Source organism: Cheilinus undulatus, linkage group 24, assembly GCF_018320785.1.
Source record: "Cheilinus undulatus linkage group 24, ASM1832078v1, whole genome shotgun sequence".
Classification (NCBI taxonomy): domain Eukaryota; kingdom Metazoa; phylum Chordata; class Actinopteri; order Labriformes; family Labridae; genus Cheilinus; species Cheilinus undulatus.
This window is the reverse complement of record NC_054888.1, coordinates 20,575,141-20,588,012: the sequence shown is the minus strand read 5'-3', so window position 1 is coordinate 20,588,012 and position 12,872 is coordinate 20,575,141. Positions and strand designations below refer to the sequence as shown.

General features: G+C 39.6%; 1 protein-coding gene across 1 annotated transcript in view; it reads right to left on the bottom strand.

Moving 5' to 3' along the window:
* The window catches only part of glsa (glutaminase a), a 31,446-nt gene that overhangs the window by 3,743 nt on the left and 14,831 nt on the right, over nucleotides 1-12,872 (bottom strand). The window contains exons 4-14 of the mRNA XM_041781931.1: nucleotides 9,521-9,650; nucleotides 9,338-9,417; nucleotides 9,035-9,198; nucleotides 6,772-6,830; nucleotides 2,761-2,793; nucleotides 2,533-2,591; nucleotides 2,032-2,098; nucleotides 1,739-1,789; nucleotides 1,314-1,490; nucleotides 1,090-1,221; nucleotides 338-430 (exon numbers count right to left, since the gene is read on the bottom strand). Of these exons, the coding sequence (XP_041637865.1) occupies nucleotides 338-430; nucleotides 1,090-1,221; nucleotides 1,314-1,490; nucleotides 1,739-1,789; nucleotides 2,032-2,098; nucleotides 2,533-2,591; nucleotides 2,761-2,793; nucleotides 6,772-6,830; nucleotides 9,035-9,198; nucleotides 9,338-9,417; nucleotides 9,521-9,650 (1,045 nt within the window). The remainder of the gene's footprint in view (nucleotides 1-337; nucleotides 431-1,089; nucleotides 1,222-1,313; nucleotides 1,491-1,738; nucleotides 1,790-2,031; nucleotides 2,099-2,532; nucleotides 2,592-2,760; nucleotides 2,794-6,771; nucleotides 6,831-9,034; nucleotides 9,199-9,337; nucleotides 9,418-9,520; nucleotides 9,651-12,872) is intronic.

The window sequence follows — 12,872 nt, the reverse complement described above, 5'->3', positions numbered from 1 at the left end:
TTGGTAGGGTCAAGTCTAGGACTGACTTTTTTTTTTTTTAAATAGTGGGTTAAGTGATACATTTATCAGCCACCAGGTGGCGCTGAGGATTAAAACACATGACACATGGTCAAACAGCCTCCAACCTGCCAGAGAGGAAGGATGTGACGCAGAATGTCAGAAAAATGTTCCCCGGTCTATTAAAGGATTCCTCTGTTCTTAAAGAATCCCAAGAATCTTTCTCTTACAGTAAACCAAAGAGATCAGGAAGTGATTTTTGAAAACTTTAGGAGGGATAAGAGCAGGAGAAGGAGAAAGAGGAGGGAAGCTGATGAAGGAGCATATCTGTGGGTCTCACCCTCTGGTCTCCTCCCTCCCTGCGAGGATCGAGCTTTTTAGCGAAGTGTCTCAGGTTGTCATAGTTGTGGAAGTTACAGAGAGAGACGAGGTCCTGAGGAGGAGAGGAACATCAGCTGATCTGCTTGATGAACATGCACACCTGGTTTTACATGCTGGTTTTATCAAACATTTTCTCATTAGTTAAGCTCGGTAAATTCATACAAGCTTTTTTATAGTTTTAACACAAAATGACAGCTCAGAAAAGACAGAGCTTATGTCAGTCCCACCTCTCTGTTCTCAACACTGGGAGCTCTGCACAATAAAAACATGCAGCAACAATGACCACAGCAGGATTTCACTGGTAACTACTTCTGTGCTTACAGCGATAAATATATTAAATGCTCTGCAAGTTTCCAGCCAAATAATGGTATACATTTTGATGCTGTATTTTATTTATTCCTGCATAAAGATGATGGTTGAACGTCTGTAATCATACAGTTATTCTGTAGTACATCCTTTGTGCTTTTTATTAAAACAGATTATAGATTTTGATAAAAAAATCCTCCAGATTTGATCTGTTCTGTGTGATTTGTGGTTGTGATTTTTTTTTTTTTCAAGGCATTTTCTGATTCCACAACCAAAGCACAAACATGGTCCTTCTCATAGACGGAAGAAAAAATATTAAATTTAGAACTTGGACCATTTACTCAACATCACAAGGATTCTGGCACAGCTGAAGTAAACCAATCCATAGAGAAGTGTTTCTATTACTGTGCAGAACTGGATTCCTCTGACACTGTTGCCCAGCTTGTCAAGTGGAGGAGACCAACACATGATGCCCATCACATTTGGAACGACCAGCAGAATTCCACCAGCGACGCCTGATTTGGCAGGCAGCCCGACCTGAAACAGGAAGGGGAAGATGTGTTGACAGGAAGTCCGGAGTGCTCCTATTCAGGAGGAGTGGTTAAATGTTAGATAGGTGAGATACTGACGTGGAAAGCAAACTGTCCCGAGAAGTCGTACATGCCGCAGGAATGCATCAGACTCAGAGTGTTTCGCACTGCCTCAGGGCTCAAAACACGCTCGCCTGTGATTGGACAGAAACCGCCGTTAGCCAGAGTGGCCGCCATGACACTGGCGCTCTCACAGGTCACCTCGATGGAGCAAAGCTACGGGAAAAGATAAATAAACAGATTTGTAATACTAGTTTTACAGAGCGAACATTGCTGACAACATCAGAAAATCTGGCGTTTCCTCTTATAGATTTTTCCTGTTACATCCACCACATTAAATCCCAGTAAACACAGAATTTTAGTCCAATGAAACCAAAGTGTTTTAACATCTTTTGCAGGTTTTTAGAGAGCTGTAACAAGCTTTCCTTATGGACTTCTTTATAGTAACCCTGAGCCTCATTTACCTGGAAGTAGAAGTCGAGGATGGAAGTCATGTCTGTCCCTTCAGGGAAACACTGAAACAAAAACACAAGTGTTAATTTTACTAAATGTGATTATTATACGGAAGAAAGACACCAGCAGTGTCTTAAAGGAGAAGTTAAAGAGAACAGCATATAGCAGTAATATAGCAAAACATTCAGTTTATTCAATTAAGTTGCAAAAATGATTCAAATGACAGTAAACCTACATAAGGTGAATGAGTAAAAATATCTCAAACTCCTCTCACAACTCAGCTGTAGATGACCTTTGACCTTACCTTCTTCTCCTTCAGGTAGTATCCAATGGCGAAGTTTCTGTCTCCGGATTCTCGCTCTGACTGGAAACTGGAACACACAGATTTTTTTTTAAAATACGTTTTTAAACATTATGACTCAGCTAGAGTTATAAAAAACTCTGTGACCTTGGATTCATCTTTATACTTCAAAGACTTCCTGACTCACATGTTTAACCATTCATTCAGAGCCAGACTCAGTGCGTTTACATGCACAGTTAAGTCGAGCTAAGGTCACAGTTGAGCTACCGCCTTGTCTCCAAGCGTCAGGAGAGAATCGATCACAGAAGGAAAAAGATGAACTATGTAACAGTAGGTACGGCAAGGTGCTTCTTGCAACTAAAACGTGGGAAATTTTCATCTGAATGTGCTCTGTGCTTTACTGTTGGTGCAATTAGGATATTTCTTCCTGCATGTAGACACACTGAGCATATCTCTACCTCCGCGCTTCAGTATATTTCAGCACTGATGTGCTTTTATACTCACGTGGCATTGCTGAAGCCCACATACTCGTTTCCAGCTAGTTTATTCATGAAGTTCATGACCTGAAACCAAAATAAAACAGATCAACAACATCCATATCAGTCTACCTGATGTGTCAGGTTATTACTGCCAAAGTAAAACAAATATGTGTTTTTCTGCATCTGTTCCTTCACTTTGAACGTTTCTTTAACAAAGTCAGTGATTGTCTGTTAAGATGACATTGATACTCACATAATCAAACTTCTCTGCGTTGCTCGCCCCTTGCTGAAACACAAGCAGAACAAACAGTGACATTTTTATCTCGCATTTTAAACAATAACCAAGTCATGACATTAGCACTACTGTGAATGATCCATAGCTCTATCATATTAACAGAAAACAGTGTAAGATAAAATCACTACTGTTTAAATCAAAGGCTGAACTCATCAGTCATGTGACCAATCAAAACAATCAATGAATTAAGATTAGAGGTGGAGAATAGCTGGAGATGGAGGAGGTGAAACAGAAACAGTTAATACACTCACAGTCTCTTTTTAATAAATGGAAAATAAATAAAAGTCTCAAAGAAAACTGTCATAATCTAATCCTGATTAAAATCATACTAAACTACTGAGTGAGGTTAGCTGTGGTTCGTCTTCATACACTACAGCTGCATTTATGTGGAGGGTGTTTAAAATTAGTTTTCTTTAAGGCGCATTCACACTGCGAGTCTCATGATGAGCATGTTTAAAAAGGAATTAAAGGGACACTCCAGCAATTTATATTTTAGATAAACTTACTTATGTTTTATAAAGTTTCAAAAAGCCACATGTCAGGTAGAGGTGAGGCTCATAAAACATAGGTGTGCACTATTATTTCAGGATTATTGCAGTAGGACTGGGTAATTAATCAATCTCAACTTCAATAACAATGTTGGCTTTGTACAATCATGAAGACAAGATAATAGAGATTAAAGGATTACTGTACCTGTGTGGTCAATGTTATGCTTGGGTATTGCATGTTTTTTTTTCAATACTAGTGCTAAATTAATACTTTTTTTAATGATTATGGTGCCTAAATGCTGCCTGAATCGATACTTTAAAGTTTTAAAAGGTTGGTGAGTGAATAAAAGCTAGCTTGGTATCGTAAATGATTCAGATAAACATTTTTAAAAGCTGCCAGCAGAACATAGGATAAGATAAGGCCAACTGGCCCTGTGTCAGAGACGAACGAAAGAGCAGAACAGACATTGCTCCGGACACTAAAACAACTAAAAGAATTTCATGCTCTGCTAAAATAAAGTTCCGAATCAGCGTTGTATTTCAGTCTGGGCTGTAATGGATGTGCTGGTACCCATACCAACAGGTTACTGGATTTTGATACTCAACCCTAGTATATGTTACTGTTTATCAATTTATTTTGGCCTCAAGAGTATATTAGAATGAACTCACAACACAGTACATTTATTTCTATTTATTCATTATTACTAGTATTATATGATCAACACTCTAAACTCACATTTTTTCCCACTTATGTTCATTTACTGCTTGTTTTTTGACATGTTCAGAAAGTTAAACAGTGTTTAAGAAAAAAAATCAATGAGTAATCCTGTTTGCTAGTCATGACCTACACATCAAATTAAATTTGATTATGATTTTTCCATCACTGAGCAGCCCTTAGGTCTGCTCATATGACAGACATATGTTTATCACTGACATGGAAGTACCAGATGTTATGTGAAAGACTGCTACAGGGTGCTGCTGTATCTCATTCATGTTTTGCGCTGCTTACTTGTGACTGACGATGATTATTCTCTACCATCGTCAGCATATTCTGTTGCCCAAACTCCCTCGTTCATCTTGACTAAGGTCCGTTTGGTTTGTTTTCAATATGAGGGGGGGAGGCTGGGGAGTAATCTTCTGTTATTGTTTTGACTTAAAACCCTCTTGGCAGCTTAATCTATACTGTGCATTTAAGACAACTGTCAGTTTAAAAATGAACTTTGGCTGGTTAAAGTAATTAGAAGGGTAGTTTTATAGCATTTGGCTCGCAGTGTGAATTCACATTTGGTTTCTAAACATCTGTTGTGGATTATATCAGCTGTCTGTAGCAGAAAAAAAAGCTGTAACTAAAGAGGAGTAACTGGGATTTATTTATCTTTACTGACTGACTGAGACGGACTAAAATAAAACTCTACAGAAGAATGGAGAATGATTTAAAACCAGTGTTGGAGTCATAGCTGTACTGTTTATAATCCAGACGTATAAACAGTTTTTGGAGAATGCAGTGAAAAGTATTAACATTCATAAACAGCCATGTGAAGGCTAAAAGCTTCTCACAAATCCAGACAGAAGAGGGGAAAAATAATTAAAAAGGAAAAATTACCAACGTCATTGACCTGTTGCAGTGGTCATAATTTCCCAAAGATCCTAATGCTGTAAAATATGCAACAACACATAAAACCACACAACGAGCCTTGAAAAGGTAACATTGCAATGAGGAGATTTAATCTAGACTGAAAAAGAGGACAGAGGAGGGGGAGGCGCATGCACACAGTCCCTGATTTATTTCTCCAATCAAAAGATCAAATCAGTGATTTAAACTTCATCTTCAAGAATCTTAGCAGTGATTGGCTGGATTAAAGGGGTAGAGGGATTGGCTGATGATTGTCATATCATACGGAAATGATTGACAGAATCAAACTGAAAAAGAAAGAAGAGTTACCACTTTACCATTTTCTTGCTGATAAATTTTAAAACCATGTTGCTCTTAAAGCAAATTTTCAGTATCCAAATGTGTTTTTTTAATCTATGCCAACATTCCCACATGATATGATCAAAATAAACAACACTGGATGATTCCTGTGCTCGTCCATAAAGTTTTTGCACAGCTGGTGTCATGTGAAAAAATAAAACAGTTACTCTGTGGCTTTTAAGTGTCTTTAAGTGTCGGACCTAAATTCTGCTACTGCAGCCAACCTTCACTGAACAGAGGGTATGCATGTCATGTCACAGCAGGCAGAGTTACTGGAGCCACAGAGCAGCAATGCATGTGCTTGTATCAGTAGGAAGTAAGCTGTTATTGGCTTTAATTCATCTGAAAAGTACACACTTTTTAGTAATTATTTCTTGGTGATGTTCTCTGCAGGCAGTCAAGATCTTCAGCTGATAACTGTTTATAGAAATGTTTAGAGAAGAAGCATCATGTTCATTAAGCTGTAGGAAGAAGCTCTGCAGTTGCAGTAGCAAATACTGTCGGAATCATATCACAGAGCCTACATGCATTCAGTGAGTGATGAATAAATTCTAAACTCCACTTCATTTTCCTTCCTGTGTTTGTAAGATTTCAAATATTCTCAATTTAAGCTGCCACCTCAACTCTCATTTTCATTGGTTATCTCTACTCAAAGCAGTCATGTCTATGAAAATTTGACACTCCAATTCAGCAGGAGTGGTATAGTGGAAACGTGACGTCAGTGCATACCCTCTGTGGTTGGTTTCTGCTCCACATCATGGACTCACTGAAAAGAGCTAAATAGCATCTGATATTCCTGATAAATCAATAACAGTTTTAGCACAGAGAGTCTTCCTAATTGCGTCCTATGGATCGTCTCTGTGTAATTAAATCACTCATTGTCCTAAAGGGAGAGTGTCCTGATCCTCAGCAGCCACTTGAGGACAGACGGAGTCAGAGTCACTGAAGGTTTCTTTTTAATTTGAGTCTAAATTCAGCAGGTGTGCTCCGAGTTCCTAGCTGAGACGTCCCTATGAGCGTGAAGGTCAGAGGACGAGATTTAATGAAACATTCAGGTGGCAAAGCTACTCTCCAACTCCCTGTACTGTAAACCGTCTGTGTCTGTGTGCAGAATGTCTGCTAAGCGATGGCTGCTTTCAAACAAATCCCCTTTTAGCGTGATTATCTATAACCTTAATCTGTCCCGGATACAGTAATCTGCCGGAAACACAAGATTATAATTCTACTCGTACACTTTCTCTTTGGATGAAACTTTGTCTGACTTTCTCGTTGCTCTTTAGAAATACAAATATTAGAACTGGAATCTGCTTTTTAAAACCATTACACATAATATGTTGTGATCTATGAGCTCTTAGGTGTAGCGAGAGAATAAAAGAAACTCTGAAAGTAGTTTTCTAATAAAAGGATAAAAACATTCATGTATCCTGATTTGTTTTTAACTGAAGCTAATCAGTTTTTCAAATATTCATACAACAATCATGATACTGTCAGTAAAATACTGCAGCTTACCTTAATGAGGGAGGTACAGACGATAGCTCCAGCATTTACCATGGGGTTGTGTGGTTTATCTGCAGGGGAAAAGAAACAGTGAGATGATGTGATCTGACATGTAAAAGTGGAGAGACTTTTTAGATGGGGTAATCCAAATTCAACAGGTAAATACACAGTTAACCCTTGAGCTGCCTTAAGGTTAAACTTCTGAATTACTTCTGTATTGTGTCGCCTTTTTTTGACATATCTATTTTCTTTTTTTCTTGTTTTTATTAAAGCATCTCCAACTGATGTAAGTCCCTATGAATGCACAAGTTAATCCCTAAAATGCCTGTTTGAATTACCACCATTTATTTGCATTTATAGAAGAACAAATATGGTTAACATTTTTAACACACTAACAGATGATTCCTCTGTAATGATTCCAGTCTGACATGGGTAAAAAAGTCCTTTAATTTCCTCCTGTGGCCAAAAAATGGCCATGCTACTCTCCCCCTTGTAGAATAACAATTTTTGATCAATTCCACAAAGGATTTTCATTCATTTCTTTTAAATAAAAATGATTTAACTGAATCTTTCACTTTTACTAAGACAAACTGTCCTCTATCACTATTACTGTCATCCTCTTAGACAGTGGTTCTCAACTGGTCTAGAGTCAGGACCTACCACTAACTCCTTGTGAACCAACTGCGACACAGATTCCTGAAATTATTCAATTATAAACAAGTGTTTTTGATGAAAAATACTGCAGTATGGATCCTAAATGGAAAAAAAAACATGAAAAAAAGAGAAAAAAAAAACAGTTAGGTAATTGGTCAAAGAATTTCCTCATTATGTTAGGGAAACCAATTCTATAACAGAAGGAAAGGGTATGAATATGTTGAAACCTTGAGAAAAACATCTAAATTTACTCGTTATCACTGGAACATCTATACAAATGTATGGATGTGCTTTTTTCAACACACTTTTAAAGACCTTTTACCACATTTTTTTCTAGCACCAATTCACAACCCACTGAAAGACCTTTGCAACCAACTTTTGGGTCCTGACCCACCGGTTGAGAACCACTGCTCCAAAGCAAACAGTCGTTCAGTGTGCTTGCACACAAATTTGCCACACTTGGCACAGACATCCAGAACCCTGTACTGATCATGCACACACATGTGCATTTCCATGTTCGTGTGCATGAATCAGAGCAATGAAAAAAATGCCATGGGAATCACAGGAACCCTGTTTCCCAGGTTTGTGAATAACTGCATGCACCACTGTGAACAACAAGGGGAACAGAACTGGGAATCACTGCCATTGACCTTCATTTTAAGGAAGATAAAACAGGAATGTGGTTTCAGTGGAAGTCAATCTTCCAAATTATGGTCAAAGGAGACTCAACTGTTTTCACAGCGTGAAATGGTGTTGTAATAATGATTCATTGGGAATCCAAACCTCCATAAAAAAAAATCAGCCTTTACTCAATATGAAGGCTGGGGAATGATGAGCACAGCCAAAATAATGGAGAAAATAAAACTCAAAACACTATGAAACAGTCAAAGCTGGTATGAGGCAGTTTTAAAGAAAACTTAATGATAAATGTAACCTAATATCCAAAGGAATTAACATACTAAAGATTAATAATTCACTATGTAACAATGAACCTTAACAATGTGTGCAGTGGTGCACAACTCTCCCTCTGGGTTTAATCTGCTTATACAAGCGTCCGGCCAGGACCATGTTAAAAAATGAAAACGTGTAAAATAAACAGCTGGATTGAGCACGCTGCAAGCTCTGTTAGGCAACAACAAAGACAGAGAACCAGGTGACCTGCACCAGACTTCATTCAAAAAGGAACTGTTATTTTACTGAGAGAGATGTCTGCAAACAGTGAACTGTTCATGCTCTTTAGCACTGTCAGATGTAGAGAACTGGCTGATAGACTTACCAGTATAAAGACTGGTAATGTAATATTGAAGTAAACAGCATGTGCCTTTTTATACCCTCAAACACTACGACAGTCTCAGTGTCAGGGTTGGTTACTTTTTACTGCCACATGCCAGCAGCTTGTTGTATTTCAAGGTTATCTCCACTCTCTGTTACATACTAGCTGTTCTGTTTTACTCTGCTGTGGTGCTGCACCCTTTCATTAACAATTCATCTCACTTCCATAGCAACCGGGCCTGGAGATGGATCCTCTTACAGTGAAAGTGTGAGCCCAGAGAGACAATTCAACCACAGCTGGCCGAGTCGCCATGCAAACATAGGAGCAGGCGAGTGTGTTTCCTCTCACCGTCCTCATTCAGGAAGAGCTTGTTGAACCGTAAACCGCTGGGCTCTTTGCCGATGAAGCGGTGCACATACTCGGTGCCGTGGTCATGAACAGCGATGGCGTATTTCAGTGGCTTCACACAAGACTGCAGACAGAAAGGGACCTTTGTGTCGCCAACAGTGTGCCTGAAAATCAGACAGAGAAATTACGCTCCTGAAGAAGTTAACTTTTCAAATGAGCTGAGAGTGAATTACAGTTTTCAGGGGCTAAGAATATTTGCTTCTTCGGTCAGAGATAAGGAAAGAGTTATTCTTTCAGTAATACCTCTGTCCGTCCACAGTGCACAGGGAGACAGCCCACAGGTCCGGACTAAAGCGTGCCAGCTGGGGAATGTAGTCGGCCACCTAAAGTAGGAATATGATAACACTGTCAGCTTAATATCGTATTTAAACAGTGAGTTTGCTCCTCATTTAGTTCTGCTTTTTGTGCTCTATCGGTGTCACTCACCTGCCCTCCAGACATGGGTTTAGCCGTCTCATAGAGATCATCGATGTGGGCACAGAACGACTGGAAATCTGGGATGACAAACTTCTTTCTGAAGGCCTGAGTGAGCAATACGATGTTGCTCTGGACACATCTGAAACACAAGACGAGACAAACATTTATGAGTCAGAAAAAACATCAAGCGACAATCAAATAATCTTTTTTGATGATAAAAGAAAATAGAGCCATTTCAAAAAGAGGTCATCTTTTGTAGTCCTGCATCAACAAGTGTCAATAAAATGTTCCCTGAAGTGAGGCTGTGTCTATAGACACAGGCTAAATGGTAACCCCTATAGTAGAAAAATGAAGCCAATGAGGAAGTACTAAAAACTGGGGCGCAGGTGGCCGAGTGGTTAATGCGTGCCCCATGTACACGGACAGCCCGGGTTTGAATCTGGCCTGAGGCCCTTTACCGCATGTCTCTCCCCCGCTCTCATCCCTGTTTCCGACTCTATCCACTATCCTCCTCTATCAAATAAAAGCACAAAAATGCACAAAATAAACCTTAAAAGAAAAAAATTGCAGATCTTCCACTAGAGGGTGTCTGCAGAAGCAGCACAAGTCTCAGACACCCCATGTTAAAATGTCCACTTAAGGTAGAATTAAAGATGTTTACAGCCTGGCTTAAAATAATTTTGGTCATGTCATGAGTTCATCTTTCTGTGTCCACACAGTGGATGTGTTTAGTACTTGTCCTTTTTGGTTTAAATCAAGATTTAGACATTAGTAGGGGCATGGCTGATATGACTGCAAGTCAGTATGATATAGCCGTTTGTCAGACCCGCCTCAGCTCAGTCTCTTCTTTTATTTTTGGGTTGATCCAAAGCTAGTTTGAGACAGTGTCTTTAACAAGGTGGTCACCATGGATCAGATTTACTGAAGGGGCGTCCAGTCACCAAATGGCTGACATCATTCTGGCTTTGTCCAGTATTTTCTTCAGTCAATGACACAGACCCTAATGTTTGTAGACAAACAGCTTAATGCACTCAAACTTCCAGTTTAAAGCCCACCAAAGCCCACAGTCCAATTCTTCAAACACCAGCTGCCACTGTGAGACATCTGCTCTTGGCCTTAAATGTCACGTAATTAGCAGTGTTGTCTTAAGGGAATCTGCTTGCTTTTCTAGTTCAGCACCTTTACTTCCAGCCTAAAATCTCCTCATGACTTTTACATAGAGCCATCAGCAGTGTTGGCTTGATGAGATCAGTGGGAGGAATTCTAAATTGTCAAACCAAACTGGATCCTCAGATCAGAAGTTCTGATTGTGTTAACCCTCCACTGCAGGCTTGGATAAAAAGCTTTCTCCTGGTTTAAAATTAGCATGAAGCTATAATATGTACACATTTGTATTCAGTGCGATGCCTGGTCCAAGTTAGTTTGAAAGTGAACCAGTCTTTTTCCAAATGTTGTCCGGCTTTAGTCCTGATCTGTTTAATCGGAGTGATTTAGGAGGGCAGATAGTAAACACACAGTATAATAAGTCTGGAGGTAGAAGCTGTGTCGCTCTGCTTGCAGAGATTTGTGGCTCAGCTATCTCACTGCATCAAACTCTGTGTAATCCCTGGAGCATGGGATCCCTGCAGAGCACACACACGCCACACTCCAGCTCGCGCTCACGTGCTTCCCTCTGAGGCCGAGCTCTATAAATAAGCCCGAGGAGGTGAAGTGATGGATCCCAGCCAGGAGCTGCAGCGCCAGGGTCTGTTCGCTGAGGATTCAGCTCCCTGGTGAGCTGTCATATGCCCCGACTCACCACACCGCTGCTTACCAGGCTGTCACCCAGTTCTGTCTCAGCACAGCTTCATCTGATAGGGCCAAACTGCAGCCGTGATAATGGGGGGGGTGTAATAATGTTTTATTCTACACTCATCCTTGTTCTGACTCAGCTGTGGTTTCACAGCAGCTCTTAGTGCTAAAATATTCCTAGATTACAGTTTAAATATAAATCATTCTGGTGCTTCTTGTCTTGGTAGGTCTTAAAACTTGCATTTTATCCCAATAAAGTGTTTCCATACTTCATGTCAGCTCAAAATGAAGACTAAAAGCTTGAAAAATTAAAAAAGAAAAACATAAACAATCTGTTATTGTTCTAGAAAGACATGAAACCTCCCCAGTCTGCTCCTCATCTTTGCTGCAGGCTCATTAGCTGTTATAAGAATCACTGTGCCTTAAGCCTGATTTACACTTCGGTGTTAAGTCTACACCCAAGTGGCCTGCAACATTATGAGCACTACCTATGTATGCTACAGCAAAGTTTTAATCAGGTTTTAATTTCTGACAGCACTGCAAGTCAACACATTGCATTATGGGTAATGAAGGCACAAAGTTTTGTAAAGGAAGAGCCTGAACAAAAAGTCGTGCTGGTTTGATATTGCTCCTGTCCATGCTTTTCAAAAATGAATTTTCTTCGTCCTTCAATCTTGTTAAATATTTTTTACAGCCAGAATGCCTCTGAACCACATGATTCTACGATTTTCATAATTATTCCACCACAAACTCACAAACTTTGACCTTTGTCAAAGGTCATTCTGTCCACAGCATTTTATCACACATTTCTTCTCTCATCTAACTCAGCCACGCGTGTAGTTAAACAGAAATACGACTTTTTTTTAATCAGTTACACCACAAACACCAATCATCTATCATTACAGACAATCTAAAGCAAACATTTGAATCATTACCAGATGTTTAAGGAGATTTTTAATTGCAGACTCATTTTAAGTCACTGCAGATGTCGATGATGTCCTCTACTGCTCTTCAGTCAGAACATCTTTCTGTTACCTGTAATTAGCTTGAACGATATTTTCTGTTATCGTCTGAAGATGGCAGTGTTGTTTGAAGTTTCATTAGAGATACACTGCCTGAATCATTCTCCTGTCCTCTTTCCCAGCAGAAGTCGTGCTTCTTGTTTAAATCCAGTTGGATGGAAACCTCAACACGATGTGGATGACGTACAAGCTGAGGAGTGATGAATCATTAATGACGTGCAGTGACCCTTTTCTGCTGCAAGGGAGCGCAGAGGACTCTGACCAGCATTAATAATTCTCATGATCGACTCTGATGAAAGATTCATGTGATAATAACAGTGGAACAGGAAGTTACTTACAGAGGCAACCGGCTTCACTTAAAACACAGCTGTTATAATATAACAAATAAAGGCAATAATGCTAGGGGTGTAACAGTTCACTAAGGTCACGGTTCAGTTCATACCTCTGTGTGGGGTCACAGTTCAGTAAAGGTTCAGTTCAACAGGAAAAAGTTAAGTCCTGGGTCCATGAGTTACAATTTGCTGAATCTAGTGCCATTTAAACTACTC